Genomic DNA, 26,820 nt, shown 5'->3' on the forward strand with positions numbered 1-26,820 from the left:
TTTGTTTGTGAAATAGTCCCAAAATATTCCTATGCATCTACTTTGTATATTTTTATAATGAATGTTTATAATGAATTTTGTTATATTCCTTAGAATACCCAAAATTGAATCTTTGTGTCAGCCATTAGACATTTATTAAAAATGTGCAGATATGCATGATCCTAACCTAGAACTTTGCAAGTCAAAATTCCTTTACAAAATTATGGTCTCTATTTTTTCATTACAAATAGTGTAATAGGGGAGATAAAACTTATACATCAGTGTCTAAAGTAAAACGTGATAAAGTTTGCCCTGGTGATATGCAAGAATTCATAAGAGAGAGACATTTATGCATGACCACAGTAGTCATTACCATGTCATATCTAGGTCAAACTGATCCCATAAGAACTGTGTAAAGGTAAATTAGTTTCCTTTGGTTACTTGTATTCCCTACCTTCTTAATTCCAATCATCAGAAATTTAAAGTATAACGAATGGAGCAAGATGATTCTACAGCTATTCAGAAAACAATGGGACAAATAGGGCAGACGCAGAAACATAATAAACACACCCAGCAAGAAGAGATGAAAGGAAGCATCACCTTTACATATTAGAAGGCCCAGATGATTTTTAATTGTTCTTTTCCAGGCAGGATTCCAACACACATGAATGTAGTTAGAGGATAAGAGGGTTTGTCAACTATTGGGAGCTGAAGAAACGCAAGTAACAAAAGCCATTCTTTGAAAATACAACTATTTTTAGAATATCCTGGGCTATTATTTCAAAGGACAATTGTTTAAAAAAAAAAAAAGGAATCCTTTTATTTTTTGTTGATGTAGGAGTAGGTTACATTGAAAAATAAATGTTTAAAAATGAATGCGTGATCACTGAAAACAAAATAAAGGAAATATACTTAAGCAAAAATAAGAAAATTTAAGATCACAATCCAGAGATAAGCAACATTATCTTTATTGATAAAACTTCAGATATCTTCCATTTGATTTTGCCTATCTATATTATCTATATTGCTATATACATGTATTTTACAAATGGAATCACATGATATTGTATTGTAACCTGCTTTTTTTCTACTAACCATGTCTTGAACATTTTCCATGTCATTAACTATTACATTACAACATAATTTGTGAATACTCAGAATTTCCGTTATATAGAAATCTTTAATTTACTTAACCAATCTGCTATTGTGTCTGACTCAGGATACTGAACATTGTCTGAGACTGTACATACCTCTCAATGCTTTGATTCTTGGCTGACATTTATACTGGCGAAATTTATGTTTACATGCACAAAATTCAATACAGCCTTTTGTTTTTAAATGATATATAGGGAACGCTTTTAATTGTATTCCAAATGCAATTAGTAGAACAGCAGGATATTTTATATATTTTACCTGGTGCATAGATTGGAGTGTTGACAAAGGGATGTGCAGATGTTGATGGTACTAAGAGAGGCCATGTTATTACATAGAAAGCAGTTATTTTTTAATAATGTTAATTGATTATCAGAAAGTGATGTGTTAAGAATTTTTCATACTAATTTGATATTTTACTATATAGAGATAGATGTTTTACTGTGGGTTTTTTTTATTGTGGGTTTGTAAAAAATCCTTTTGAGACATAGACATGGAAATAGACAGCACTGTTAGGTTATTTCTGAATCTTTCTCTAACTTTTTCCCCCTTTATTGCCCTTTCTTGTCTTGATCAAGATGCTGAGTCTGAATTTTTATGTGATCATAGTATGACTGAATTAGTGTATTAAGTAGGACAATCTGTTAGTGCTGTGGTAGCAAACAACCCCCAAATCTCAATAGCTTACAAAATATTTTATTTCCAGTGTGGATCTGCATAGGCAGGGTCTTATACCAAAGGAAGCTCCACCATCCTAGTCTGTTTGAACCAATGCCATCTGAAACTCGCAGCCTCCTTGGTCACATCCAAGAAGAAAGAGATTAAGCTATTGTCTTTCCACTACCTCAGACTGAAATGACACATATCACTTCTGCTCATATTTCATTGGCCAAAACCAGTCCATGGCCTTGCCTAACTATAATGGGCTGAAAGTGTCATCTTCATCCTGCCCAGAAGGAGAGGAAAACTGGAAAATGGTGAAACTAATATTTGCTACTCTGGCTAAGACCCATTTCTTTCTTTTGCTATGTGTAGGAATTTGCTTCTATATACTAGGTGTGATTTCTTGGGAGCAAGGAAGACATCTGTGGAACTGATGAGAGGGTTGACAAGAGGCCTGTGCACAGGTAAGGGAACTAAGAAAAGAGGAAGGCTTTCATATGAAAGCCCACCTCCTGTGTAGGAAGTTAGGAGCTTTTAGTTATTATTCAAGATACACTCCTCAAAGGCTCTAGGGCCATGGAGAAAATCAGGTACCTTCAGCATACAAATTACCAAAGGTACCTCACTGTTACTCATATCTTGTTTTACAATCCACTCCTCCCCCATTAAGGCAGAAGAGATTAATAATATATAATTATATATTATTTTTTATTACTGAAAAATAACTCTTTGAGAAATAAACTAGGAAATATAGAAAAACACAAAGTAAAGATAACTAGAACACCTAGAGACAAATATTCTAAACATTTCATTGAAAATCCTTTCATCTATCTTCTGTATATACGTATGTGTGTGTACATGTATATGTACATATGTAGATAAAATAGGATTACACTATATATACTGTTTTGTAACCTTCCTTCTCCACCTAGCAGTTTTTTAAACATCTTTAGATCAGGATATAAAGGCATGTATCACTTTGTGCAACATTGTTTCTACTGTATGGATATACTGTAACTTATTTTTTTTATCTTCTTCTAGAGTATTTTTAAGTTCTTTTTCAGATTTTTTCAAGTGTCTCTAGCAGTGTATCCCCCACTGTGTCATATGCCCTCAAAATATAAATACATTTATTATATTTTCCTCAAATACTTTCATAGTTATTTAATTTTTATATTAAATGTTTTATCCACTGGAATTTTTTTGGTTTATGATATGATCACAAAAAATAAACTGAAAAATTTCTACTTCGGTGAATTTTTAAGGTTTTCATTGTGATCTTGTATATTCATCAGTATGTTCAAGCACTGTTTGAGTGCCTCCCATGCGTTATTTTATGTACGAAAGAATTAATGATGAAAAAAGCCAACAAGTTACCTGCTTTCATAGACCCTAAAAGACAAGCAAATATAGTAATGTGAGAGCTATAAAGAAATATCAGGGAAGGGAAGAGAGTGGCAAGGGTGATATCTTAGGTAGTTTGGTCTCAAAGACACCGAGATAAAGTTAAACAGAGAGCGTAAATGTGAAAGTAAGCTCAGTGACTAACCCAGTTACGATTATTCCAGGTAGAAGGTACAGATACCATGCGTGGTATCACATGATGAGTTCTAAATAGTCCATGGACATTTAATAAGGAATTCCATTTATAAGTAAAAAAAAAAAAAAAAAATTCAGGCTTGTTACCAGGAAGCATCCAGCTGTGAATCTTTGTGAATTTTTCTAAACTTTCAGGAATTCTTTTCAAATTAAAGGTTCAGGGATTTCCTTTCCCCTAGGGTTTATTCTATTCAATTCTTCTCTCCAGCTGTTCTGTTTTATTCTGCATTTTAATACATATATTCAGTTTTCTGGCTGTCTCTTTCATTTCTCTGTTCTTTATTTGAATAATTCATTTATTCAAATTCACTTTTCCTCTGAATTATGACATCTTTTCCTAGCATTTTTTTCCCCCTGATTTTCATCGCATCCAGTACCGTCTTGGCTAATAATACTTAACTGAACTATCTCCTGTGATAAAAGCCTTGCACAAGGTGTCATTTACTTCTCTGAATAACGCCTAATTCCCTCAGTTGCTCCCTTTCTGCCCTGGGATCTATTATTCATTACCAATATATGGCAGAGAGGCAGTTTACTCTCATGGAAACGTGGTGAACAGGAAAGTGGAACATTTGGGTTCTTACCTCATCTTTGATTTTCAGTAACCTTGAGTGAATCTCATAACCTCTCAGGCATTCTAACCCCTCCTTTCTATAATGTGTGAAATAAAATTGACTTTATTTACTCACAGGGTGATTGTAAAAGTAAAACCAAATGAAAAGTGTGTGTAAATGGCATCACATCACCTCACCCTAGAATCCTAAGGATCATTGCTCTACCCATATGCTCTACTTCTTCTAGGAACGAACTATCTGTGACCCTGTGTAATTCAGTTCCCAATACTTGGGTATCAGTTCCCATCCCCTCTCTACTACTTAAGATCAATTGTCTCCTCTGTCCCTCCCTTCATTTTTCTCTATTGGATTATTCCCATTAGTATATATACAACATGCTGTAATTTCTCTCAACTTCAGAAGTCTCTGGATCCTATGTCCACCTCAGCTTCATTCCTCTTACTTGACCTGTTAGTAGCATTTGGCCATTGTTTCACCTTTCTTCTGAGTATACTTTCTTCATTGGACTTCTGGGATTCCACTTTATCTTATTTTTTTCCTTCTACCCTTCTAGTGGCTTCTTTCTACTCCTTTCGTCATTGGTCTTCAATATCCCTACTCCCTTACCATTGGAGCTCCTGGGCTCAGGCCTTGGACCTCTTTTCTGACTGGTCGCAGGGTATGAACCTTCCCTCCCTCTGCAGCAATGGCCAAAACTCGTGGTCCACAGACTCGTGCCCCTTTCCCTTTCCCCTCCTCCTTGCCACAACACGTCATGCCTCTTGCCAAATGCTGCCCGGGGCAATGCCTGGAGCAAGAAACCACATCAAAGAATGGTATGGCTCCATCAATGAGCAGCAAACAGGTCAGAACAGGCACAAAAAGAAGGAAGCAAAAATAATAGCCAAAGGCAATCAGATGAGTCACCAAATGCATAATTCAGAACCAATAACGGACAGCGAAATTCAGAGTATAAAAGGAAAAACACATCACAACACAGGTGGACATTTTCTCCAGGCTCTTGAAGAAAGTGTTCCTTTCCTCTTTCCCCTTCCCCCCTTCCTTTTCCCCCTCCCCCTCCTCTCCCCATTCTCCCTCTCCTCTCCCCCTCCCTCCTTTGCAATAAACCCTTTCAACCTCAGCTTGCTGCATGGTTATGAGTGTTGGACCAAACCACCCCAATTTGTTCTAACATGGTGCTGAAACCAATTATGTCTTCATTTTCTCCATTGTAGCTTAAGCAGCTGTTCTAGTTTGCTAGCTGCCGGAATGCAACACACCAGAGACAGATTGGCCTTTAATAAAAGGGGATTTATTTTGTTAGTTCTTCAGAGGAAAGGCAGCTAACTTTCCACTGAGGTTCTTTCTTTCGTGGAAGGCACAGGATGGTCTCTGCTGGTCTTCTCTCCAGGCCCCTGGGTTCCAACAACTTTCCCCGGGGTGACTTCTTTCTGCATCTCCAAAGGCCTGGGCTGAGCTGCAAGTCCTGAGATGAGGAATGCCCAGCTGCTTAGGCTGTGCTACATTGCACTCTCTCATTTAAGCACCAGCCAATTAAGTCAAACGTCACTCATTGCAGCAGACACGCCTCCTAGCCGACTGCAGATGTAATTAGCAACAGATGAGGTTCACGTCCCATTGGCTTATGTCCGCAGTAACAAAACTAGCTATGCTCACCTGGCCAAGTTGACAAGTGAATCTACCTAACACAGCATCCCTCCTTTCACTTCGCTGTGCCCAGCACCCAAGCCAGTCCACTCCTACTATAAGGTAAGACTGAGATATGGGGTTGTGCTGGAATACTTGCATGGGACATCTCAGTAGGATCCACAGCGGGTTTGGGCTCAGGTGTACACAGCACGGAGATTCTGTTTTGGGTCCTTGGGACATCACTCTCTGGAGAGTTTTGTTCAGTGTTCCGGGAACACCCCGCCCAAGTGGGATGGTGTTGTCAAGGCTCTCCTCTCACAAATCTAAGTGCTTAGTCGGAATCTCCCATGGGCTATTGCCTCACTCCTGGTCCTAGTCCCAGTGGATTCTGGGGACACCCCCCTCCATTTGTACACACTTTCTCTGTCTCTCTCTGTTGTGCAGAGAAAATTGGTGATGCCCACCTCTTTTCTTCAGAGACCCAGTGTATGCCCCTGAACTGCGACCCCAAAGATTATCCCCACTAAGTGTTCTTGTTCTTTTCCTGCTTCCTCACTCTCTCTGTTCCCTGGCTATGGGGGCAACACAATCTATTCCCCCTAAAGACATTCCCTTGGGCTGTCTGTTATGCCACCTAAAAAAACCTAGATTTGCAAGGCAATATCAAACCAAAGAAACTTTTATTTTTCTCTACAGTTGCTTGGCCCCAGTACCCTCTGGATAACCAGAATTGTTGGCCTGTAAACAGTACATTTGATCTTAAAATTCTTACTGACCTTAATAATTTCCTGTGGTGATCTTCAAAGTGGGATGAGGTACCCTGTGCCCAAGCCGTCTGGACACTGCCTGCTGAGCCATCGCTCTGTTCTTCTCTAACTATGTACCAAATCCTCCTCCTCAACAAAAAAACAACCTGTCACTCCTTCTCCCTCTTTGGAAAAGCCAAACCTCCCTACTCCTTCCCCCTGTTCTCCCCCTCCCACCAACTTCTTCAATCCAGCCACCCACCCCCTCCCTATGACTCCCCCCCCAAACCTCCACCTCTCCTCCACCCCCTCCCCTCCCCCAGCCCTCTACTCCCCACCCTTCCTCCTCCCCTTCCCCTTCTCCCCACCCCATACCCAGTCGGTCATGCGTGCGTGGTCGCCAGTCCCGACCCCTGTCACCCCACTGCCTCACCTCTTCTTCCCCCTAGTTCCCTTACTGCCGAATTCCCCACTTCCTCATCCTCAACTGCTACCCCCTCTGCTGGTAGTTTTCCTCTTAGAGAAGGAGCAGGATGTGAATTTAAATCTCTAGCTCAAACCTATAATCTCACCTACCAAGATATGGTTGTAATCCTTAGTTCTTCTACAACTCCAGAAAACAAAGAAAACAAAACAAAAAACACATTTAGGCAGCAGCTACCACTCACATAGACCAACTTTTTGCCACTGACCCCCAAATTTACTCACAGGGCTCCCGCTGCAGTTCCCCCTAATTAAAATTACCAACCCAACTCCCCTGACTTACTCAAATTGCAGCTCTTCTTCATTTGTCTGTTGGAAAGAATGAAAAAAGCAGGATCTAAGGCAATCAATTATGACAAACTTTTAAAACTCTCCTAAGGATAGGATAAGAATCTCGCGGCTTTTATGCGCCGCCTAACAGATTCAATTCTCAAATACATTGCTCTAAATCCAGCCTCACCTGAAGGGTGCCTTTTCCTAGACCCACACGCACTTCATTGCACAATCAGCTCCAGACACTCGTAAAAGACTTCAAAAGCTGGAGAAAGGACCCCAAACCGCACAGAATAAACTTATCCAGGTTGCTTTCCGGGTTTTTGACAATAGACAGAAGGAAAGGGAAACTTAAATCAGTTCAGGAAAAATGAAAACAGGAGCGAGAAAACGCTCACTACTAACTGCTGGCCAATGCCCTGGGAGGATCTACCCCAGGCCTGGCAGGATGGGGTGGAAGCCACTCAGGCCCGGCAAGGTTAAATAAAACCAAATAACCTGGCTACCCTGGGGCCCATTTTCACTGTGGCCAGGAGGGACATTGGGCAAAAGCCTGCCCTGATGTCAGGCTGCCCCCTCTTTGCCACAAGGCAGGACACTGGAAAGCTGACTATCCTTTGGCCTCCTACTGCGGGGAAAAAACATCCATCCTTGGCAAGCGGTGCTCCTACGGGATTTAAAGTCTCATACCTTCCTGGCCCTGCTCTTCAGCCCAACCCTTCCCATCTCCACAACCAAACCCATAGTAAACATCATCGTGGCTGGTAAGCCAGTCTCTTGTTGTTAACACCAGGAGCCACATTTATTTTACCTGAATTTTCAGAACCTCTAACCCCTTCCCTCATGTCTATAGTTGAAATTAATGGAAAAAGCACACGCCCACCACAAACCTCACCCATAGCCTGCACTCTTCAAAACATTTCCTTTTTCCACATTCTTAGTAGTGCCTGCATAACCAGCCCCCTCCTAAAATGAGACATTCTAGCCAAACTAAACACAGTGCTCACACTTCCTTGCTTAGAGCTAAATAAACCTCAAGTAGTGCAGTACCACTACTTACCCTCAGCCACAATCTTCACCCAACCCGATCTTAAATTCTTGATAAAAATTGCAAAATTACTGTTTCAAAAATGACTCACTAATGTGTTATAAATATTTAACATTATTCTGGCAAGTTTGAGTTTAATGGTAATTGTATGTGATGTGATGTTTGCTTGGAAACTTGACTATGAAGAATATAAAGGATGTGATTCTATAAAAAGGGTTAGTTTTGTCTTAAGATAAAATAAATGGTTGTTACAGAATGAGGAAAAAGTAGACAAAACCTGAATGGATATAGTAAGTCATAAAATGTTAGTGGAAAGGAAAATTATGGTCAAATTTGGGAAAGTCTGATAGGTAAAGTTTTAATGTCAAATAATATATTAATACAAAATTAAAATTTAGCTTTCTCTCTGTTAAAATAACAAAGTTTTCTGGATTATTAATCTATTTTAATAAAAGTTATAAAAGTCTTGACTACCTACCAACTGGGCAGGAACTTTCACTCTGGTCTATCTATCACCAAAAATCTCAATAGATCCTACCAACAGGTCCTTCCCCATTCTCCTTAACATTAACATCTAAGACCAAGTTGTGATGTTATCCTTCTGCCTCTCTTAGCTACTCTAGGTATCCTATCAGGGGTAGGCACTGGAGTTAGCGATATAATAACTTCACAGATGCTCTCAAAAGAACTCCAAAATAGTATTAAAAAACTTTCTGCCCCTGTAATTAATGTGTACAATGAAAATTAACTCACCTGCAGCAGTAATACTGCAAAGCAGGCACAGGCTAAACCTGCTAACAGCCAAAGAAGGCTAAACCTGCTGACAGCCAAAGAAGGTGGCCTTTGCCTATTTCTCAATGAGAAATGCTGCTTCTTTCTTAATAATTTACTTACCCTAGCACCCTTTCTCTGTAAGCTTGTTGATCAATTCTTACACTGCACAATCACTTCACTAACTCAAAAGATAGTTCATAGCGTATTAGTCTTAAGCTCTTTCAGGAACAACTCGCTAAGTTACCAAAGACTTGCAAGGCAAAAACTGTTGGATAAAGCAACGCCTAACTACCATCACATCAAAAATCCTGCCTCCATCCCTGAAGCCCCCTAGCACCATCCCCGTCCAGCAGGAAGCAGTTAACAATGACAAGCACCTTCTCTCCTAAATTTTATAATAAACAAAAGGCAGGAATGACAGGTCACAGGGAACATACCTCAAGCCCCAACCCCCTTCCCCCCTGCAGCAGTGGCCGAAACTCAAGGTCCACTGACCCTTTTCCTTCCCCCTCCTCCTTGCCACAAAGGTAATGCCTCTTGTCAGATGCTGCCCCTAGCAATGCCTGGAGCAAGAAACCACATCAAAGAGTGCTCCATCAATGAGGAGCAAACAGGTTAGAGCAGGCATAAAAAGAAGGAAGCAAAAGTACTAGCCAAAGGCAATCAGACTAGTCACCAAATGCAGAATTCAGGACCAATAAGGGACAGCAGATTTCAGAGTATAAAAGGAGAAACACATCGCAATTCAGGCTCTAGAAGAAAGTGTTCCCCTTTTCCCCTCTCCCTTCCTTTCCCCCTCCCCCTCCTCTCCCCTTTCTCCCTGTCCTCTCCCCCTCCCTCCTTTGCAATAAACCCCTTTCAACCTCAGCTTGCTGCATGGTTATAACTGTTGGACTGAAGCACCCCGATTTGTTCTCTTCCTTACTTTTACTTACTGTAGGTGAGCTTATCTAGTCTCAGGACTTATACCATCTCTATTCCAATGACCCTCAATTTTATATTTCCAGATTAGGACTTTCTTCTAAACTTCAGAATCAAATGGTATATAGTAAGCATCTCAAGTGTTAAGGTCTAACACAGAGCTATTAATTAGTCTATCCAGACCTACTCCTCTCAGTCTACTCTATGTTCAAAATTGGCAGCTTCATACTTAATGTTGCTCAAGCCAGAAACCATAGAGTTATCTTGGCTTCTTTTTTTTTTCTCTTACCACCCAAATGAGGAAATCCTGCCAGCCCTCCTCTGTCCAGAGCATATCTAGACTCCAATTTCATATCATCCTCCCCATTAATGCTTTAATGAAAACCACCATTACCCCTAACCTTCTCACTGATCTCCTTGCTTCCCTCTTGGCCCCCTGTAGTCCATTCTCTAGCTGAGTGATCCTTTTAAATTTTTATCAGATTATGTCGTTCCTTGATTTAAAACATTCCAGTGGCTTCCTGTCTTACTCAAGAGTAAAAACTGAAGTTCTTACAAAGGCCTGCAAGCCTCATATGATCTGCCTCAGCTACCTCTTTGACCTCATCTCTGACCCCTCTTCCCGTCACGTACTCCATTCCAGCCGCTTTGGTCTCCTCCCTCTTCCTTGATCAAGGAAAGCCTGCTCCTGCTTTTGCAATTGCTGTCCTTTGCTGGGAATGTCTTCTCCCCCCTGCCCCCCCCCCCATATCTGCCTGATAAACTCAATCCATTCAGGCTGTGCTTATATGTTACCTTCTTAGTGATGCCTTCCCAGACCACTTTCCATTCCCTCAGAGCTCCATATCCCCTTACCCTGCTTTATTTTTCTTTTGCCACCGGACATAGAAATAGAAATAGCAGTTCAGTATGTCAATATTTGTTGATTGTCCCTCCCCTTTAGAATGTAAGGGCCACTAGGACAGGGACTAGGTTCCACATACCTGACTTCCTTTCTGTCTGCCTCCCCCTATTCCCAGTGATGCTGTCCTGAGTCAGGATCTTTTTGTTTGCTTGGAAAAGCACTTCCTAGTTGGTCCCCCTGGCTCCAGTTTTACTCCTTTACAATAAAATAATCTGACCATATAACTTTTCTTATAAAATTTTCTTATAAAATTCTTCAGTCACCCTCCCTTTATTATCTGCTGAAAACCAGTCTTTTAAATATACAGTATTTATTGGTCACCTATATTCTCCGCACTCTGTGGCAAATGCTGCAGCTATTTCAATCATACACCTTCATGGTGTCTCCAGCATTCTACCTCTAAATTCTAAAGCTGTTTACATTTAAATTTAGATTAAGTAAAATGAAATGATATATGACTTTTAGTTCTTTAGACATAATCACCACAATTCAGATGTTCAATAGCCGCATATAACTAGCAGCTACTGAATTAGATTTTGTCACTCCCTACTCTGTTCAGAAGGCTCTTCTGTTCCTTTTCTGCTTATTAAGATTCTCTGAGAGCAATTAGACAAGAAAAAGAAATACAAGGCATCAAAATTGGAAAGGAAGAAGTAAAACTATCACTGTTTGCAGACGATATGATACTATACGTTGAAAACACGGAAAAATCCACAACAAAACTACTAGAGCTAATAAATGAGTACAGCAATGTAGCAGGTTACAAGATCAACATTCAAAAATCTGTAGCATTTCTATACACTAGTAATGAACAAGCTGAGGGGGAAATCAAGAAACGAATCCCATTTACAATTGCAACTAAAAGAATAAAATACCTAGGAATAAATTTAACTAAAGAGACAAAAAACCTATATAAAGAAAACTACAAAAAACTGTTAAAAGAAATCACAGAAGACCTAAATAGATGGAAGGGCATACCGTGTTCATGGATTGGAAGACTAAATATAGTTAAGATGTCAATCCTACCTAAATTGATTTACAGATTCAATGCAATACCAATCAAAATCCCAACAACTTATTTTTCAGAAATAGAAAAACCAGTAAGCAAATTTATCTGGAAGGGCAGGGTGCCCCGAATTGCTAAAACCATCTTGAGGAAAAAAAACGAAGCTGGAGGTCTTGCGCTGCCTGACTTTAAGGCATATTATGAAGCCACAGTGGTCAAAACAGCATGGTATTGGCATAAAGATAGATATATCGACCAATGGAATCGAATAGAGTGCTCAGATATAGACCCTCTCATCTATGGACGTTTGATCTTTGATAAGGCAGTCAAGCCAACTCACCTGGGACAGAACAGTCTCTTCAACAAATGGTGCCTAGAGAACTGGATATCCATATGCAAAAGAATGAAAGAAGACCCATGTCTCACACCCTATACAAAAGTTAACTCAAAATGGATCAAAGATCTAAACATTAGGTCTAAGACCATAAAACAGTTAGAGGAAAATGTTGGGAGATATCTTATGAATCTTACAACTGGAGGCGGTTTTGTGGACCTTAAACCTAAAGCAAGAACACTGAAGGAGGAAAAAATAAATGGGAGCTCCTCAAAATTAAACACTTTTGTGCATCAAAGAACTTCATCAAGAAAGTAGAAAGACAGCCTTCACAATGGGAGACAATATTTGGAAATGACATATCAGATAAAGGTCTAGTATCCAGAATTTATAAAGAGATTGTTCAACTCAACAACAAAAAGACAGCCAACCCAATTACAAAATGGGAAAAAGACTTGAACAGACACCTCTCAGAAGAGGAAATACAAATGGCCAAAAGGCACATGAAGAGATGCTCAATGTCCCTGGCCATTAGAGAAATGCAAATCAAAACCACAATGAGATATCATCTCACACTCACCAGAATGGCCATTATCAACAAAACAGAAAATGACAAGTGCTGGAGAGGATGCGGAGAAAGAGGTACACTTATCCACTGTTGGTGGGAATGTCAAATGGTGCAACCACTGTGGAAGGCAGTTTGGCGGTTCCTCAAAAAGCTGAATATAGAATTGCCATATGACCCAGCAATACCATTGCTGGGAATCTACTCAAAGGACTTAAGGGCAAAGACACAAACGGACATTTGCACACCAATGTTTATAGTAGCGTTATTTACAATTGCAAAGAGATGGAAACAGCCAAAATCTCCATCAACAGAAGAGTGGCTAAACAAACTGTGGTGTATACATACGATGGAATATTATGCAGCTTTAAGACAGGATAAACTTATGAAGCATGTAATAACATGGATGGACCTAGAGAACATTATGCTGAGTGAGTCTAGCCAAAAACTAAAGGACAAATACTGTATGGTCCCACTGATGTGACGGACATTCGAGAATAAATTTGGAATATGTCATTGGTAACAGAGTCCAGCAGGAGGTAGAAACAGGGTAAGACAATGGGCAGTTGGAGCTGAAGGGATACAGACTGTGCAACAGGACTAGATACAAAAACTCAAAAATGGACAGCACAATAATACCTAATTGTAAAGTAATCATGTTAAAACACTGAATGAAGCTGCATCTGAGCTATAGGTTTTTGTTTTGCTTTGTTTTGTTTTGTTTTGTTTTTACTATTATTACTTTTTTTCTCTATATTAACATTCTATATCTTTTTCGGTTGTGTTGCTAGTTCTTCTAAACCGATGCAAATGTACTAAGAAACGATGATCATGCATCTATGTGATGATGTTAAGAATTACTGATTGCATATGTAGAATGGTATGATTTCTAAATGTTGGGTTAATTTCTTTTTTTCCGTTAATTAAAAAAAAAAAAAGAGAGAAGGGGTAATTGGAGCTGAAGGGATACAGACTGTGCAACAGGACTGGATATAAAAACTCAGAAATGGACAGCACAATACTACCTAATTGTAATGCAATTATGTTAAAACATTGAATGAAGCTGCATGTGAGGTATAAGTTTTTTTTTCTCTCCATTATCATTTTACTTCTTATTCTGTTGTCTTTTTATTTCTTTTTCTAAATCGATGCAAACGTACTAAGAAATGATGAATATGCAACTATGTGATGATATTAAGAATTACTGATTGTACATATAGAATGGAATGATTTCTAAATGTTTTGTTAATTTTTTTTTAATTAATAAAAAAAAAAAGATTCTCTGATTTTCAGGCCCCAATTCATAGTCTACATCTTACAAGGAATTTTCCTTGAAACCACTCTCCATTGATTAAATTAGTCTTTCTTATGACTCCCCACTGGGAAGTGTCTTGTACCTCAAATTAGAATCAGTCTTACTTTCCAAAATCTGAATTCTTATTACCTTGAGATACAGGCCATCCTCCACAGGTCGCCAGCCTCAGCAACTGCCAGGCCTCCCAGTCAGTGAGGAAGTGATAACTGCAGGAAAGCAGTAGGGAGGGCTTAGATGGGAAATAAATAGTGCTGGGCCAAGAGACTTCTAGAACTTGTGTTCACATTCAATCAAAACTCTAGATGTGCAGACATGCTTGTAAGATGCCTGTGTTATTATGGTTTTCTTAGTATTGTCTGGCGAATCCAGCTGGGGCTGGTAACTTTTTGAAACCTCTGATATGGGTAGTTTGGCCCCTTTTTGGACTTGGAAAGAGGGAGTAGAGCCACGGAGGTGCCCAAGAGTTTTTGCCTGTTGGGCCCAGAAGAAGCTAGAAGACTTTGTTTAGGAATGTTTTTTTCTCAAGCTTTGGCCTGTACAGGTGTGCTTTGTTCCTAGCCCAAGAGTACTATCTGTCCTCATCCTTAGGGGATAAAGTAGGTGAGTCTGAGTTATGATTTTCCTTGCTATAGCTACAAAAAAAGGATCTGCTTGGAGTAGGTGGGAGCCATCTGTGTCCCCTCTAGGGTGTACATTAGCATCAAAATGATGGGGGACTGTCCCAGCTGGAATTCCTCCATGGATGCCCTGTCACTGCTGGCACACATCTGCCCTGAATCCTTCTTACTGCTTTTGAGTTCCCTAGCATTTGGGAAGAGTCTGGGGTTTGTTAACTCGGTAGTTCTTAATATTAGTGTTTGTGTAATGAGGCAAGAAAGAGGACGGAAAGCAGAGCAGCTCTACTGGATGAACAGTTGTTTGTAGCTTATCTGTTGGGAGTACTTAGACAAGTTTGAGTAATCAAAGATTTGTCCCTTCCTCTCCACCCCCTATTCTGCTTTTGCAGGACTCGCTACTTACCTGAGAAGAATCCAGAGGAATTGTATCAGATCAGGCAGTTCAAATCTCATGGCCCAGGTAAGCTGGAATTTCCTCTATCCTTGAAATAATATTCACCCTTCCGACATGTGAACATTTATGTTTTTACTCCTGAAACTTTCTTGTCTCACTGAGTCACTTTGAATACCTATTTCCACAGTATTTCATTATCTCAAGCAGAAACTGCGTACCCATTGAACAGTAATGCCCCACTCTCTCCTCCTTCCACCCTTTGGTTCTATTCAGCTTCCTGTCTCTATGAATCTCCCTATTCCAGATGCCTCATATAAGTGGAATCTACAATATTTGCCCTTTTGTCTCTGGCTTATCTCACTCAGCATAATATTTCCAAGGTTTGTCAGTGTTGTAACAGTTATCAGAACTTGATTTCTTTTTACCGCTGAATTTGTTTATGCAAAGATGAACACTTGAGTTGTTCCCCCCTTTTGGCTATTGTGAACAATGTTGCTGTGAAGTTTGACATATAAATACCTGTTCAAGCCCCTGTTGTCAGTTCTTTAGGATATATATTTTAGAGTGGAATCACTAGGTCATATGATAATTCTGTGTTCAACTTTTTATATGTATATAAACTTTTTATTTTGAAATAATTTTAAACTTACAGGACAGTTGCAAAAGCAATACAGAACCCACATAGAAAACTCTAACATACCCCCCACCCAGATACCCAGATCCACCAACTTTTTACATTTTGCCTTATTTGCTATATCATTTTATCTACTTAGCTATCCATCTTATCTATTTATCTGTCTGTTCCTATTTCTAAACATTTGTGAGTAGGTTGTCTACAGTATGCTCCTTGAATTCTTAATATTTCCATGTACTTTTCCTGAGAACAAGGAAGTTCACTCCTGTAATCACCTTAAGTGAAATTATAGTCAAGAAATTTAATACTGATACACAGCATCCATTCTATATACCAATATTTTGTATGTCCCAATAATGTCCTTTTGGGCATTTTCTCCTCCATTATTACATCCAGGCCAGGGTCATATATTGCCTCTTTAGTCTCTCTTTCTCTTTTTAAAATTATGGAAATATATATACAATGTGAGCATCACCATCTCACAATTCAGGGGCATTAATCACATTCACAGTGTTGTAGTACCTTACCAACACCTATTACTAAAATTTTCCTGTCACCCCTAACAGAAACCTGTACCTTTCATGCAATAATTCCCTGTTCCCCTTCCCCCTTCCTCTGGTAACCTGTAACCTCTTTCCTGTCTCTATGAATTTGCTTATTCTAGCTGTTTCATATAAGTGGAATCATACAATATCTGTCTGACTTATTTTACTCAGCATAGCATTTTCAAAGTTCATCCATGTGTACCATGAATCAGAACTTCATTCCTTTTTCTTTTTTATTAGAGAAATTGTAGGTTTACAGATAAATCATGTGTAAAATACAGATTTCCTATACATACCATGTGCCAGTTTGAATCTGTGGTATACCCCAGAAAAGCCATGTCCTTTAATCCTCATTAAATACTGCTGGGTGGGAATTTTTTGATTATCGTGCAGATGTAATCTACCCAATTGTGAAGGATTAGATGGGTTCCATGGAGATGTGTCTCCACCTATTCAAGGTGGTGTTGCTTACTGGAGAGCCCTTTAAGATGGAACCATTTTGGAAAAAAGCTTTAGAGACCAAGCAGCCAGAGACCTTTGGAGATGAAAAAGGAAAACATTCCTGGGGGAGCTTCATAAAGCAAGAGGCCTAGAGAGAAAGCTACCACCATGTGCCTTTCAAGCTGAGAGAGAAACCCTGAACTTCATGGGCCTTTCTTGAGTGAAGGTAACCTCTTGTTGGTGCCTTAATTTGGACATTTTCATAGCTTTGCCTTAATTTGGACATTTTCACGGCCTTAGAACTGTGAACTAACAACTTAATAAATTCCCCTTTTTAAACACCATTCTGTTTCTGGTGTATTGCATTCTGGCAGAATGCAAACTAGAACATACCACCTTATCATTAACACTTTGCATTAACGTGGTACGTTTGTTGTCACTGATGAAAGAACATTTTCTAATTGTACTGTTAACAATAGTTGTACAGACCTATGGATTTTTAAAAAATTTTATTTTAGTAACATATATACAACCTAAACTTTCCCCTTTTAACCACATTCGAATATACAATTCAGTGGTGTTAATTACATTCACAATGTTGTGCTACTATGACCACCATCCATTAGCAAAACTTTTCCATCAGCTCAAATAGAAATCCTATAAAAGTTGAACTTTAATTCCCTATTCCCACACTACACATGGTCCCTGTGTCCTAGTCACTGATTCTATGAATTTGCTTATTCTAATTATTTCATATCAATGATATCATACATTATTTTTGAACTTTTGTGTCTGACTTATTATTATTGTGTCTTCAATGTTCATCTATATTGTCACATATATCACAACTTCAGATTGTTCCTTTCTAGTGTATTGAAACACCACTGATTTTTGTGTATTGATCTTGTATTTTGTGTTTAACTTTTTGGATGAACTGCCGTACTGTTTTCCACAGTGGCTGCATGATTTTATACTGCTACCAGCAATGCATGAGGGTTCCAATTTCTCCACGTACTCACCAACCTTGTTAATTTTCCATTTTTAAAATAATAGCATCTCCCTAAAAACTAATGATTAGTTGAGCATCTTTGCGTATGGTATCAGACATGTGTGTACTTTCTTTGGGAAAATGTCTTTCAAGAACTTTTGCCCATTTTTTAAGTGGGTTGTTTGTGTTTTTGTTGTTGATTTATAGGAATTCTTTATGTATTTCTAGGTAGTAAATCTCCATCAGTTATAGGATTTGCAGCTCTTTTCTCCCATTTTGTAGGTTATCTTTTCACATGTTTGATACTGTCTTTTGATGTACAAAGTTTTTTGTTTTACATGGGCAGAAACTGGGAATCAAACCAGGATCTTGGGCATGGCAGGTGAGAACTCTGCCACTGTGCCACCATTGCCCATCCTTTTTTTTTATTTTGATGAAGTCCAGTTGATCTACTTTTTCTTTTGTTGCTCATGCTGTTATCATTATATCTAAGAATCCATTGCCAAACCCAAGGTTACAAAAATCTATCATTATGTTTTCTTCTAAGAGTTTTATAGTTTAACTTTTGTGTTTAGGCCTGGGTGTTCATTTTAAGTTCATTTTTGTATGTGGTGTGAGATAATGGTCCAACATTTTTGTTCATATGGTTTTTTCTTTTTTCATATGGCTATCCGGTTGTCTCAGCACCATTTGTTAAAAGACTATTCTTTCTCCCATTAAATTATATTGACACCCTTGTCCAAAATCAATTGGCCATAGATTTGTGAGCTTAATTCTAGATTCTCAGTTCTATTATCTTGCTCTGTATATCTGTCCATTTGTCAGTGCCACACTGTTTTGATTACTATAGCTTTGTGGTAAGTTTGAAATCAGGAAATATGAGTCCTGCAATTTTTCTTTCCTTTTTAAGATTATTTTTACCATTCTAGACCCCTTTAAATTCCATATGAATTTTAAGATCAGTTTGTCCATTTCTGCAGAAAAGCATTTGAAAATGTGATAGGTTTGAATCTGTAGATCAATGGAGAAAGATTGCAGTCTTAAAAGTATCAACTCTTCTGATCCATGAACATGGAATGTCTTTCTATTTATTTAGATCTTTAATTTCCTTCAAACTGTATTGTAGTTTTAGGAGGATAAATTGTATACTTATTTTGTTAAATTTATGCCTAAGCATTTTATTGTTTTGATGCTATTGTGAATGAACTCTTCTTAATTTCATTTTTGGATTGTTCATTTCAGTGTATGAAAATACGACTGATTTTTTTTTTCCCCACCTTGTACTAGGTCTTTATTTGTTTAGAATAGTCCAGGCTAAAAGTTATTCCCCCTCCTTTTTTTAATGCTGTTTTTTAAACTTTTTTTTATTGTGAAATATATATGTACAAAAAAAGCTATAGATTTCCAAGTATATTTTAACAAGTGGTTATAGAACAGATTTTAAAGTTTGGTATGGATTACAGTTCCGCAATTTTTCATTTTTACTTCTAGCTGCTCCAAGATACTGTTGATCTTACATCTTACAACCTTTTTGATATTGCTTATTAGTCTAATAATTTTTTATGGATTTCTTGGGATTTTTTATTTTTATTCATTTATTTATTTTTGCATGGGCAGGCACCGGGAATCAAACCCAGGTCTCTGGCATGACAGACGAGAACTCTGCCTGCTGAGCCACCATGGCACACCCGGGTGTTTTATATATATAAGGTCATGTCATCAGCAAAAACAGATGGCTTTACTTTTTCCTTTCCACTCTGAATGCTTTTTATTTCTTTTCCTTGTCTAATTGTCTTGGCTTAAAAAATGTGGAATAAAAGTAGTGAGACTGGATGTCCCTTTTTTGGACCTTAGCTTAGGGGGAAATTATCTATCCATTTAAGTATGTTGTCAGTGATGGGTTTTTCTCAGATGGACTTCATCAAGTTGAGGAAATTCCCTTCTAATCTCAGTTTGTTGAATGTTTCTATCATGAAAGTGTGATCAATTTTGTCAGGTATTTTTTTCTGTATCTATTGAAATTACCTTTTTTTTTTTTTTTTTTGCTTTTAATATATTTGGTGTATTATATTGATTGATTTTGGGGTGTCAAGCCAACTGAAATACCGCTTGATAATTTTGTCTATAGTCTTTCTTATATATTTTGGGATTCATTTGCTGGCATTTTGTTTAGAATATTTACATCTATATTCATAAGGTTTGGGGTGCTGTAGTTTTCTTATAATGTCTATGACAATAACATTAGCCTCACAGAATGAGTTGAGAAATGTTCCTTCCTGTTCTATTTTTTGGAAGCGTGTGTGAAGGATTAGAGTTAATCCTTCTTTAACCATTTGGAGGAATTCCTCAGTGGTGTTATCTGGGCCTGGGCTTTTCTTTATGGGATGCTTTTAATTACTAGTTCAGTCTTTTTACTTATTATAGATAAATATTCATATTTTCTGCTTCTTGTGTTAGTTTGATAATTTGTCTGTTTTAAGTTCAATAATTTCAGGCACCAACTGCAAATACTGCAGTAACTTCAAACAGCAACTACAATATAATTATATTCAATTCTGACTCTAACTGCTTACTTAGGCCAGGCTCCACAAACTAAGAACAAACTTCTACAACATTGCCTTTTGGAGAGTGGCTGCAGTCTTGGGATCCTAGGCCACGCACACTTCTGACCAAATGGCTACAAATTCAGGGGTTCTTACCAACCCCTCGGGTTCAGTAATTTACTGGAATGACTCCCAGAACTCCCTGAAAGTGCTACACTTACAATTATAGTTTTATTATAGCAAAAAGAATACAAATAAGAAGCCAAAAGAGGAGATCATAGGACAAAATCTGAGTGTCTCAAATGTGTGCTTCTGTATTCTATCCATGTGGAGTCAGAATGCATCACTCTTCTGACCCAGGGAGGTATCTTCTCAATCATGGAAGCTTTCAAGTCTCCAGAATTTATATACAATTTCATTATGTAGGCATTATTGGTGGAATCACTCCCACATGGTGAACCCAGTCTGTAGCCACCCTACCCTCCCAGAGGTCAGGGAGATTGGGCTGATATGACATGGTTCAAAGCCCTAACCCTCTTATCACGTGGCTGGTCTTTGGGGTGTAGCCAGCTCCTACCCCCCTTAGATTACTGGTAAGGCTGGCCCTATGCCATCCTCAGGCATCTCATTAGAATATAAACTATCAGGTATGGTCCTGCACCCACTATGAATAATAGAACATACTCCTATCGCTGGAAATTTCAAAGATTTAAAGGATATCTCCTAGGAACTGGGGACAAAGACCAGTCTTTATAGAAATTTGACCATTTCCTTGAGGTTATCTAATTTGTTGGCATACTTTTTTTTTATTATTAATTAAAGAAAAAAAAGAAATTAACACAACATTTAGAAATCATTCCATTCTACATATGCAATCAGTAATTCTTAACATGATCACATAGATGTATGATCATCATTTCTTAGTACATTTGCATCGATTTAGGAAAAGAACTAGCAAAACAACAGAAAAAGATATAGAATGTTAATATAGAGAAAAAAATAAAAATAATAATAATAATTAAAAAAAGAAAACATAAGACACAAACAAACAAAAAAAAACTATAGCTCAGATGCAGCTTCATTCAGTGTTTTAACATAATTACATTACAATTAGGTAGTATTGTGCTGTCCATTTTTGAGTTTTTGTATCTAGTCCTGTTGCACAGTCTGTATCCCTTCAGCTCCAACTGCCCATTGTCTTACCCTGTTTCTAACTCCTGCTGGTCTCTGTTACCAATGACATATTCCAAGTTTATTCTCGAATGTCGGTTCATATCAGTGGGACCATACAGTATTTGTCCTTTAGTTTTTGGCTAGACTCACTCAGCATAATGTTCTCTAGGTCCATCCATGTTATTACATGTTTCATAAGTTTATGCTGTCTTAAAGCTGCATAATATTCCATCGTATGTATATACCACAGTTTGTTTAGCCACTCGTCTGTTGATGGAGATTTTGGCTGTTTCCATCTCTTTGCAATTGTAAATAACGCTGCTATAAACATTGGTGTGCAAATGTCCGTTTGTGTCTTTGCCCTTAAGTCCTTTGAGTAGATACCTAGCAATGGTATTGCTGGGTCATATGGCAATTCTATATTCAGCTTTTTGAGGAACCGCCAAACTGCCTTCCACAGTGGTTGCACCATTTGACATTCCCACCAACAGTGGATAAGTGTGCCTCTTTCTCCACATCCTCTCCAGCACTTGTCATTTTCTGTTTTGTTGATAATGGCCATTCTGGTGGGTGTGAGATGATATCTCATTGTGGTTTTGATTTGCATTTCTCTAATGGCCAGGGACATTGAGCATCTCTTCCTGTGCCTTTTGGCCATTTGTATTTCCTCTTCTGATAGGTGTCTGTTCAAGTCTTTTTCCCATTTTGTAATTGGGTTGGCTGTCTTTTTGTTGTTGAATTGAACAATCTCTTTATAGATTCTGGATACTAGACCTTTATCTGATATGTCGTTTCTAAATATTGTCTCCCATTGTGTAGGCTGTCTTTCTACTTTCTTGATGAAGTTCTTTGATGCACAAAAGTGTTTAATTTTGAGGAGCTCCCATTTATTTATTTCTTCAGTGCTCTTGCTTTAGGTTTAAGGTCCATAAAACCGCCTCCAATTGTAAGTTTCATAAGATATCTCCCTACATTTTCCTCTAACTGTTTTATGGTCTTAGACCTAATGTTTAGATCTTTGATCCATTTTGAGTTAACTTTTGTGCTGGTTTGAAAGGAAGTATGCCCCCTAAGAAAAGCCATGTTTTAATATAAATCCCATTTCATAAAGGTAGAATAATCTCTATTCAATACTGTATATTTGAAACTGTAATGAGATCATCTCCCTGGTTGATGTGATTTAGTTAAGAATGGTTGTTAAACTGGATTAGGGGATGGCATGTCTCCACCCATTTGAGTGGGTCTTGATTAGTTTCTGAAGTCCTATAAAAGACGAAACATTTTGGAGAATGAGAGATTCAGAGAGATTCGGAGAAAGCAGAGAATGCTGCAACACTACAAAGCAGAGAGACCACCAGCCAGCGACCTTTGGAAATGAAGGAAAATGCCTCCCGGAGAGCTTCATGAAGCCAGAAGCCAGGAGAGAAAATTAGCAGATGACGCTGTATTCACCACGTGCCCTTCCAGCCGAGAGAGAAGCCCTGTGTTTGCCATGTGCTGTCTCACTTGAGAGAAACCCTGAACTCCATCGGCCTTCTTGAACCAAGGTATCTTTCCATGGATGCCTTTGATTGGACATTTCTATAGACTTGTTTTTATTGGGGCATTTTCTCAGCCTTAGAACTGTAAACTAGCAACTCATTAAATTCCCCTTGTTAAAAGCCATTCCGTTTCTGGTATATTGCATTCCGGCAGCTAGCAAACTAGAACAGATTTTGGTACCGGAGAGTGGGGTGCTGCTGCTGCAGTTTGCAAATACAAAGATGTTGGAAAGGCTTTTTAAATGGATAAGGGGAAGATTCTGGAAGAGTTGTGGAAAGCTTGATAGAGAAGGCCTAGACTGCTTTGGAGAGACTGTTGGTAGGAATGTGGACTCTAAAGATACCTCTGATGAGACCTTAGACAGAAATGAGGCATGTGCTATTGAAAACTGGAAGGAAAGTGAGCCTTGTTTTAAAATGGCAGATAATCTGGCAAAATTGACTAGTGGCTTTGGCTGGAAGGTAGATTTTAAAAGCCATGAACTTGGATATTTAGCAGAAGAGATTTCCAAATTAAGTGTTGAAAGTGCAGCCTGGTTTCTCCTCACAGCATATACTGAAATGCAAAAGGAAAGAGATAAGCTGAGAACTGAACTCTTGAGTAAAAAGAAACCAGAAATTGAGGTCCTGGAAAGTTCTGGGCCTACAGAAAGGAAGACTCCAGAGTGTTGTGCCCTGTGTGTGGATTTAACCAAATGTGGAACCAGCCAGCCATTTCAGAGACAGTCAGGATTGGACATGGAGTTATCCAGGAAGGATTTGTGGAAACTCCTTATGTCTGATGGGCATGATCCAAGGTTACTGTATAGAAAGCCAACGAGAGTGCTGTGGGACCTGTATAAACAGAACCACTGCCAGTCTGGACTGGGAGATTTAGAGGAGGGACACATTGGAGGAAAAATAACTTCAGAGGCAAAACCATGGAGGCTGGAGTCTGAAGTCAGGAAGCCTCAGGCCAGGAGAGCGGACCCACCCAAGCCCGTGGAGAGGGTGAGCTTGCCCCAAAGGCAGAGAATGGGCCTTCCACCTCATTGCAGTGGAAGAGTCATGCCCCCTCAGGTCTTGGAGAGAGTGAAGCACGTTCCTTGGGGTTTGGGGAGAGCCTGGCTGCCACCACATGGAGGGGTTGAGCGTGTGCCCCGTAGATGGCAGAGAGCCCGGGTGTGGCCCCGATGCTTGGAGAGGGTGGAGCCGAGAAAAAGGTGGTCTCCCCAATATCCCCCAAGGTTGCATTCAGAGAGAGGCAGGAGTAGGCATTTGGAAAGGGTGGGACTGCCGCTTTCTAAAGCCCTGAGGATAAATGACTCTCAGACCTTGAAATTTAATGAACTTTGCCCTGCAAGTTTTCGAAACTGCATGGGTCCTGTGACCCCTGTGTTCCTTCCTCCCTATGGAAATGTGTATATGTATCCTATGAATGTTCCTCCTTTGTATGTTGGCAGCAAATAATTTGTTATGAGTATTCAAAGGTCCAGAGCAAATGGAGAGAATTTTGCCTTAGGAAAGACCATGCCTGTAACTGACTTGATGAGATTTTATACTGTCTCTAATTTTGTACTTCACTGTATTGCTACTGAAAGGTTTAAGGTTTCTGATATTGTTATGAAATTAATGTATTTTGTATATGGGGAAAACATGTCTTTTTTATGGGCCAGAGAGTGGAATGTGCTGGTTTGAAAGGAAGTATGCCCCCTAAGAAAAGCCATGTTTTAATATAAATCCCATTTCATAAAGGTAGAATAATCTCTATTCAATACTGTATATTTGAAACTTAATGAGATCATCTCCCTGGTTTCTGGACTTACGGAGAAGATGGCGGCTTAGTAAGACGCGCCAACTAAGATCTTAGTAAGATCTTAGTTTCTCCTCCAGGACAGCTACTAGGGGAGTAGAAACGATACAGAACAGCTCCCAAAGCCACGACAGAGATAAAAAAGACAGCGTACCCCATCCTGGAACAGCTGGCAGGCTGAGAGAACCTGCACCGGTGAGATCGCCGAGGGGCGCGGGCTTCACCGGGCGGGGTGGCAAGCGGCCGGAGTCACTCCCTTCCCCCTCCCTGGGCTGGCTGGGAGAATTGGACAGGCGGTCCCCTCAAACCGCGGCGACTGGTGCCCACACCACGCGCGGCCCCCCGGACCAACTGAGAGAATTGGATCAGAAATCCCCAGACCGCGGAGAACGGCGACGGGGGGGGGGGGGGGCCTTCCAAACCTGTGACTCCCCGGGAACGTGCACTCTCCCGGGTGGGCCGCTGCGGCTGGCGCCCTCCCGCCAAGCTTGGTGCCCCGGGCCGACTAGGAAATTCGGACGGGCGCTTTCCCGGGCTGCGGCGGCCAGCGACCCTCCCGGCGTTCGGACCCCGGGCTGGCTGGCACTCTTCCAAGCCGCTTCGGCTAGCGAACCTCCCGGGCGGCGAGAGTTTTCCAAAGTTAAAGGACCCACAGCACCTTATACTGGTGGGACCCGCAGACAAACGTGTGCCACTAGCGCCACCTACTGGGCAGGATAAGAAAAACAGAACCCAGAGATTTCACAGAAAAATCTTACAACCTTGTTGGGTCCGACACCCAGGGAAATCTGACTAAATGCCCAGACACCAGCAGCAGAAGATAACTGTCCACGCTCAGAAGCTTGAGAATATGGCCCAGTCAAAGGAACAAACCAATAGTTCAAATGAGATACAACAGCTGAGACAACTAATGCTGAATATACGAATAGAAATGGAAAACCTCTTCAAAAATGAAATTGATAAATTGAGGGAGGACATGAAGAGGACATGGGCTGAACATAAAGAAGAAATAGAAAAACTGAAAAAACAAATCACAGAACTTATGGACGTGAAGGATAAAGTAGAAAAGGTGGAAAAAACAATGGATACCTACAATGATAGATTTAAAGAGACAGAAGATAGAATTAGTGATTTGGAGGATGGAACATCTGAATTCCAAAGAGAAACAGAAAATATCGGGAAAAGAATGGAAAAATTTGAACAGGGTATCAGGGAACTCAAGGACAATATGAACCGCACAAATATACGTGTTGTGGGTGTCCCAGAAGGAGAAGAGAAGGGAAAAGGAGGAGAAAAACTAATGGAAGAAATTATCACTGAAAATTTCCCAACTCTTATGAAAGACCTAAAATTACAGATCCAAGAAATGCAGCGCACCCCAAAGAGATTAGACCCAAATAGGCATTCTCTAAGACACTTACTAGTTAGAATGTCAGAGGTCAAAGAGAAAGAGAGGATCTTGAAAGCAGCAAGAGAAAAACAATCCATCACATACAAGGGAAACCCAATAAGACTATGTGTAGATTTCTCAGCAGAAACCATGGAAGCTAGAAGACAGTGGGATGATATATTTAAATTACTAAAAGAGAAAAACTGCCAACCAAGACTCCTATATCCAGCAAAATTGTCCTTCAAAAATGAGGGAGAAATTAAAACATTCTCAGACAAAAAGTCACTGAGAGAATTTGTAACCAAGAGACCAGCTCTGCAAGAAATAGTAAAGGGAGCACTAGAGTCAGATACAAAAAGACAGAAGAGAGAGGTATGGAGAAGAGTGTAGAAAGAAGGAAAATCAGATATGATATATATAATACAAAAGGCAAAATGGTAGAGGAAAATATTATCCAAACAGTAATAACACTAAATGTCAATGGACTGAATTCCCCAATCAAAAGACATAGATTGGCAAAATGGATTAAAAAACAGGATCCTTCTATATGCTGTCTACAGGAAACACATCTTAGATCCAAAGATAAACATAGGTTGAAAGTGAAAGGTTGGGAAAAGATATTTCATGCAAATAACAACCAGAAAAGAGCAGGAGTGGCTACACTAATATCCAACAAATTAGACTTCAAATGTAAAACAGTTAAAAGAGACAAAGAAGGACACTATATACTAATAAAAGAAACAATTAAACAAGAAGACATAACAATCATAAATATTTACGCACCGAACCAGAATGC

The 26,820-nt window shown here is 39.4% G+C and overlaps 1 protein-coding gene and 1 long non-coding RNA gene across 10 annotated transcripts in view; one reads left to right on the top strand and one right to left on the bottom strand.

Annotated features, from left to right (window-relative positions):
- LOC143660053 (uncharacterized) overlaps positions 1 to 26,820 on the top strand; it is a 119,667-nt gene that overhangs the window by 24,992 nt on the left and 67,855 nt on the right. For 4 of the 9 annotated variants that reach the window (XM_077133436.1, XM_077133434.1, XM_077133439.1 and 1 more), the window contains exon 2: positions 14,973 to 15,043. The exons of 1 other annotated variant lie outside the window; for it this stretch is intronic. In XM_077133436.1, coding sequence (XP_076989551.1) covers positions 14,973 to 15,043 — 71 coding nt within the window. Of the gene's footprint in view, positions 1 to 2,166; positions 2,259 to 14,972; positions 15,044 to 26,820 lie in introns of those variants that run through there. 4 more of the 9 variants (XM_077133430.1, XM_077133431.1, XM_077133432.1 and 1 more) reach the window with 2 other exon arrangements.
- On the bottom strand, positions 5,247 to 7,672 carry LOC143660098 (uncharacterized). The gene is made up of 4 exons (XR_013163842.1): positions 7,287 to 7,672; positions 7,110 to 7,135; positions 6,374 to 6,493; positions 5,247 to 5,433 (listed from the first exon to the last, which is right to left on the bottom strand). It is a non-coding gene; the product is annotated as an uncharacterized LOC143660098 (long non-coding RNA).

This window comes from Tamandua tetradactyla, chromosome 16 (genome assembly GCF_023851605.1).
Source record: "Tamandua tetradactyla isolate mTamTet1 chromosome 16, mTamTet1.pri, whole genome shotgun sequence".
NCBI lineage: Eukaryota > Metazoa > Chordata > Mammalia > Pilosa > Myrmecophagidae > Tamandua > Tamandua tetradactyla.